Here is a 7,031-nt window from a genome sequence, read left to right as displayed (position 1 = left end):
ACTGACCCCCCCGTCCCCATACACCCCCCCCATTTAATCCCATACTGACCCCCCCCATCACATACACCCCCCCCATTTAATCCCATACATCCCATACTGACCCCTCCCCATCCCCATACCCCCCCCATTTATCCCATACTGACCCCCCCCATTAATCCCATACTGATCCACCCCATCTCATACCCCCCCCCCCATTTATTCCCATACATCCATACTGAACCCCCCATTTAATCCCATACATCCCATACTGACCCCCCCATTTAATCCATACATCCCATACTGATCCCATACATCCCATACACCCCCCCATTTAATCCCATACATCCCATACTGATCCCATACATCCCATACACCCCCCCCATTTAATCCCATACATCCCATACTGATCCCCCCCCACCATTTAATCCCATACATCCCATACTGATCCCCCCCCCCATTTAATCCCATACATCCCATACTGATCCCCCCCCCATTTAATCCCATACATCCCATACTGATCCCCCCCCCATTTAATCCCATACATCCCATACTGATCCCCCCCATTTAATCCCATACATCCCATACTGACCCCCCCCATTTAATCCCATACATCCCATACTGATCCCCCCCAATTTAATCCCATACATCCCATACTGATCCCATACATCCCATACACCCCCCCCATTTAATCCCATACATCCCATACTGATCCCCCCCACCATTTAATCCCATACATCCCATACTGATCCCCCCCCCCCATTTAATCCCATACATCCCATACTGATCCCCCCCCCATTTAATCCCATACATCCCATACTGATCCCCCCCCATTTAATCCATACATCCCATACTGATCCCATACATCCCATACACCCCCCCATTTAATCCCATACATCCCATACTGATCCCCCCCCACCATTTAATCCCCATACATCCCATACTGATCCCCCCCCCCCATTTAATCCCATACATCCCATACTGATCCCCCCCCATTTAATCCCATACATCCCATACTGATCCCCCCCCCATTTAATCCCATACATCCCATACTGACCCCCCCCATTTAATCCCATACATCCCATACTGATCCCCCCCCATTTAATCCCATACATCCCATACGGATCCCATACATCCCATACTGACCCCCCATCCCATACACCCCCCCCATTTAATCCCATACATCCCATACTGATCTCCCCCCATTTAATCCCATACATCCCATACTGACCCCCCCCATTTAATCCCATACATCCCATACTGACCCCCCCCCCATTTAATCCCATACATCCCATACTGATCCCCCCCCCCCATTTAGTCCCATACTGACCCCCCCCATCCCATACACCCCCCCCCATTTAATCCCATACATCCCATACTGACCCCCCCCCCATTTAATCCCATACATCCCATACTGACCCCCCCCCATTTAATCCCATACATCCCATACTGACCCCCCCCCCATTTAATCCCATACATCCCATATTGATCCCCCCCCCCATTTAATCCCATACATCCCATACTGATCCCCCCCCCATTTAATCCCATACATCCCATATTGATCCCATACATCCCATACTGACCCCCCCCCATTTAATCCCATACATCCCATACTGACCCCCCCCATTTAATCCCATACATCCCATACTGACCCCCCCCATTTAATCCCATACATCCCATACTGATCCCCCCCATCCCATACACCGCCCCCCCTAACCCCCCCCCATTTAATCCCATACATCCCATACTGACCCCATACATCCCATACTGACCCCCCCCATTTAATCCCATACATCCCATACTGATCCCATACATCCCATACTGACCCCCCCCATTTAATCCCATACATCCCATACTGACCCCCCCCCCATTTAATCCCATACATCCCATACTGACCCCCCCCATCTCATACACCCCCCCCCCCCATTTAAGCCCATACATCCCATACTGATCCCCCCCCATCCAATACACCCCCCCTAACCCCCCCCCCATTTACTCTCATTGCAGCCTCCCCCCCCCTCCCTTCGTCTCTCCATCCCGGATCCCGTCCTCCCCCCGTCGGACCCCCCCCCAAATTTGGGGGCTGCAAAGAAACAACTGCATCAATTCCAGCGTCTCCTTCAGGCTTTGCCCCCCACCCCATTAACGCAGCAGCTCCTCAGCGACCTGGACAACCTTTATAGTCTATTACAGCTCATGGAGGTTCTACAGGGTTGTGGGGACCCCCCCGGACCGGGACCCCCCCCCAACCAACAGCGGGACCCCCCCCAAATGGAGCCGGAGCTGAAGGAGCTGCTGGAGGGGGCGCCCCATACGGTGGCAGCCGTGGCCTTGGGGAGGATGAGGACGTGGTTGGACGGGGTGGAGGGGGGGCTGCAGGGGGGGGTGGGCTGTTAGGGGGGGTGGGGGGCAATGGGGGCTGTGGGGACATTGGGGTCAATGGGGACATTGGGGTCAATGGGGTCAATGGGGTCAATGGGGGCAATGGAGTCAATGGGGACTGTGGGGACATTGGGGTCAATGGGGACATTGGAGTCAATGGGGTCAATGGGGTCAATGGGTACCTTGATGTCAATGGGGTCAATGGGGACACTGGGGTCAATGGGGTCAATGGGGACATAGGGGTCAATGGGGTCAATGGGGTCAGTAGGGACCTTGGTGTCAATGGGGGCAATGGGGACATTGGGGTCAATGTGGTCAATAGGGGCAATGGGGACATTGGGGACATTGGGGTCAATGGGGACATTGGGGTCAATGTGGTCAGTGGGGTCAATGTGGGCATTGGGGTCAATGGGGTCAATGGGGACATTGGGGTCAATGGGGTCAATGGGGTTAATGGGGGCAATGGAGACATTGGGATCAATAGGGTCAATGGAGACATTGGGGTCAATGGGGACACTGGGGTCAATGGGGTCAATGGGGTCAATGGGGTCTATGGGGTCAATGGGGTCTATGGGGACATTGGGGTCAATGGGGACATTGGGGTCAATGGGGACATTGGGGTTAATGGAGTCAATGGGGTCAATGGGGACATTGGGGACAATGGGGTCAATGGGGTCAATGGGGACATTGGGATTAATAGGGACATTGTGGTCAATGGGGTCAATGAGGACATTGGGGTCAATGGAGTCAATGGGGTCAATGGGGACATTGAGGTCAATGGGGACATTGGGGTCAATGGGGTCAATGGAGTCAATGGGGGCAATGGTGTCAATGGGGACATTGGGGTCAATGGAGATATTGAAGTCAATGGAGATGAAAGTGATGGTGTGGTCAATGGGGACATTGGGGTCAATGGGGTCAGTGGGGTCAATGGGGACATTGGTGTCAATGGGGACATTGGGGTCAATGGGGACATTGGGCTCATGGCGGTTCTCCAGGGCTGTGGGGACTCCCCCGGACCGGGACCCCCCCCCAACCAACAGCGGGACCCCCCCCAAATGGAGCCGGAGCTGAAGGAGCTGCTGGAGGGGGCGCCCCATACGGTGGCAGCCGTGGCCTTGGGGAGGATGAGGACGTGGTTGGACGGGGTGGAGGGGGGGCTGCAGGGGGGGGTGGGGTGTTAGGGGGGGTGGGGGGCAATGGGGGCTGTGGGGACATTGGGGTCAATGGGGACATTGGGGTTAATGGGGTCAATAGGGGCAATGGGGTCAATAGGGGCAATGGGGACATTGAGGTTAATGGGGACATTGGGGTCAATGGGGTCAATGGGGACATTGGGGTCAATGGGGACATTGGGGTCAATGGAGTCAATGGGGACATTGGGGTCAATGGATTCAATGGGGACATTGGGGTCAATGGAGTCAATGGAGTCAATGGGGACATTGGGGTCAATGGGGTCAAAGGAGTCAATGGAGTCAATGGGGTCAATGGAGTCAATGGGGTCAATGGAGTCAATGGAGTCAATGGAGTCAATGGGGTCAATGGAATCAATGGAGTCAATGGAGTCAATGGGGTCAATGGGGTCAATGGGGACATTGGGGTCATTGGGGTCAATGGGGACATTGGGGTCAATGGGGACATTGGGGTCAATGGAGTCAATGGAGTCAATGGAGTCAATGGGGACATTGGGGTCAATGGGGACATTGGTGTCAATGGAGATACTGAAGTCAATGGAGATGAAAGTGACAGTGTGGTCAATGGGGACATTGGGGTCAATGGGGACGTTGGGGTCAATGGGGGTAATGGGGTCAATGGGGTTAATGGGGACATTGGGGTCAATAGGGTCAATGGGGTCAATAGGGACCTTGGTGTCAATGGGGTCAATGGGGACATAGGGGTCAATGGGGTCAATAGGGACCTTGGTGTCAATGGGGTCAATGGGGACATAGGGGTCAATGGGGTCAATGGGGACATTGGAGTCAATGGGGTTAATGGGGTCAATAGGGACCTTGATGTCAATGGGGCCAATGGGGACATTGGGGACATTGGGGTCAATGGGGTTAATGGGGACATTGGGATCAATGGGATCAATGGGGACATTGGGGTCAATGGGGTCAATGGGGTCAATGGGCTCATGGCGGTTCTCCAGGGCTGTGGGGACCCCCCCGGACCGGGACCCCCCCCCAACCAACAGCGGGACCCCCCCCAAATGGAGCCGGAGCTGAAGGAGCTGCTGGAGGGGGCGCCCCATACGGTGGCAGCCGTGGCCTTGGGGAGGATGAGGACGTGGTTGGATGGGGTGGAGGGGGGGCTGCAGGGGGGGGTGGGCTGTTAGGGGGGGTGGGGGGCAATGGGGGGGATGGGGTCAGTGGGGACATTGGGGTCGATGGGGTTAATGGGGACATTGGGGTCAATGGGGACATTGGGGTCAATGGGGTCAATGGGGACATTGGGGTCAATGGAGTCAATGGTGTCAATGGGGACATTGAGGTTAATGGGGTCAGTGGGGGCAATGGGGACAGTGGGGTCAATGGGGTCAATGGGGACATTGGGGTCAATGCAGATATTGAAGTCAATGGAGATGAAAGTGACAGTGTGGTCAATGGGGACTGTGGGGTCAATGGGGTCAATGGAGTCAATGGGGTCAATGGAGTCAATGGGGCAATGGAGTCAATGGGGACATTGGGGTCAATGGGGATAATGGGGTCAATGGGGTCAAAGGGGACATTGGGGTCAATGGAGTCAATGGGGTCAATGGATTCAATGGAGTCAATGGAGTCAATGGGGTCAATGGAGTCAATGGAGTCAATGGAGTCAATGGGGTCAATGGGGTCAATGGGGACATTGGGATCAATGGGGTCAATGGAGTCAATGGAGTCAATGGAGTCAATGGGGTCAATGGGGTCAATGGGGACATTGGGGTTAATAGGGACATTGGGGTCAACGGAGTCAATGGGGTCGATGGGGACATTGGGGTCAATGGGGACATTGGGGTTAGTGGGGATACTGGGGTCAATGGGGTCAATGGGGTCAGTGGGGACATTGGAGTCAATGGGGTCAATGAGGACATTGAGGTAAACGGAGTCAATGGGGTCAATGGGGACATTGGGGTCAATGGGGACAATGGAGTCAATGGGGTTAATGGAGTCAATGGAGTCAATGGGGACATTGGGGTTAATAGGGACATTGTGGTCAATGGGGTCAATGAGGACATTGGGGTCAATGGAGTCAATGGGGACATTGGGGTCAATGGGGTCGATGGAGTCAATGGGGTCAATGGAGTCAATGGGGTCAATGGAGTCAATGGGGACATTGGGGTCAATGGATTCAATGGGGTCAATGGGGACATTGGGGTCAATGGAGTCAATGGGGTCAATGGGGTCAATGGGGTCAATGGGGTCAATAGGGACCTTGGCGTCAATGGGGTTAATGGGGACATTGGGGTCAATGGGGTCAATGTGGTCAATGGGGACATTGGGATCAATGGGATCAATGGATTCAATGGTGTCAATGGGGTCAATGGGGACATTGGGCTCATGGTGGTTCTCCAGGGCTGTGGGGACCCCCCCGGACCGGGACCCCCCCCCAACCAACAGCGGGACCCCCCCCAAATGGAGCCGGAGCTGAAGGAGCTGCTGGAGGGGGCGCCCCATACGGTGGCAGCCGTGGCCTTGGGGAGGATGAGGACGTGGTTGGACGGGGTGGAGGGGGGGCTGCAGGGGGGGGTGGGCTGTTAGGGGGGGTGGGGGGCAATGGGGGCAATGGGGGCAATGGGGACATTGAGGTTAATGGGGACATTGGGGTCAATGGGGACATAGGGGTCAATGGAGTCAATGGGGTCAATGGGGACATTGGGGTCAATGGGGACAATAGAGTCAATGGGGACATTGGGGTCAATGGGGTCAATGAGGACATTGGGGTCAATGGGGTCAATGAGGATATTGGGGTCAATGAATTCAATGGGGTCAATGGGGGCAATGGGGACAATGGGGTTAATGGGGACATTGGGGTCAATGGAGTCAATGGAGTCAATGGAGTCAATGGGGACATTGGGGTCAATGAATTCAATGGGGTCAATGGGGGCAATGGGGACAATGGGGTTAATGGGGACATTGGGGTCAATGGAGTCAATGGAGTCAATGGAGTCAATGGGGACATTGGGGTCAATGGCGTCAATGGGGTCAATGGGGACATTGGGGTCAATGGGGTCAATGGGGACATTGGGGTCAATGGGGTCAATGGGGACATTGGGGTCAATGGGGACATTGGGATCAATGGGATCAATGGGGACATTGGGGTCAATGGGGACATTGGGCTCATGGCGGTTCTGCAGGGCTGTGGGGACCCCCCCGGACCGGGACCCCCCCCCAACCAACAGCGGGACCCCCCCCAAATGGAGCCGGAGCTGAAGGAGCTGCTGGAGGGGGCACCCCATACGGTGGCAGCCGTGGCCTTGGGGAGGATGAGGACGTGGTTGGACGGGGTGGAGGGGGGGCTGCAGGGGGGGGTGGGGTGCTAGGGGGGGTGGGGGGGCAATGGGGGCAATGGGGACATTGGGGTCAATGGGGACATTGGGGTTAATGGGGTCAGTGGGGTCAATGGAGTCAATGGTGTCAATGGAGACACTGGGATCAATGGAGTCAATGGAGTCAATGGAGTCAATGGGGACATTG

The 7,031-nt window shown here is 55.4% G+C and overlaps 1 protein-coding gene across 1 annotated transcript; it reads left to right on the top strand.

Moving 5' to 3' along the window:
• Nucleotides 1-1,983: 1,983 nt before the first annotated feature.
• On the top strand, nucleotides 1,984-2,587 carry LOC146750938 (uncharacterized; the record flags this gene model as incomplete). Its single annotated transcript, XM_085535933.1, is given in 1 exon segment — nucleotides 1,984-2,587. A coding segment is annotated over 1 exon segment (390 nt), but the record flags the coding sequence as incomplete, so codon positions are not given.
• Between the last annotated feature and the right edge of the window lie 4,444 nt (nucleotides 2,588-7,031).

The sequence above is a fragment of the Coturnix japonica genome, unplaced genomic scaffold (assembly GCF_054131305.1).
Source record: "Coturnix japonica strain WE unplaced genomic scaffold, WE-NBRP24 Scf247, whole genome shotgun sequence".
In the NCBI taxonomy this organism is placed as follows: domain Eukaryota; kingdom Metazoa; phylum Chordata; class Aves; order Galliformes; family Phasianidae; genus Coturnix; species Coturnix japonica.
Note: the sequence above shows the minus strand (reverse complement) of the source record. Positions and strands in the feature narration are given on the sequence as shown.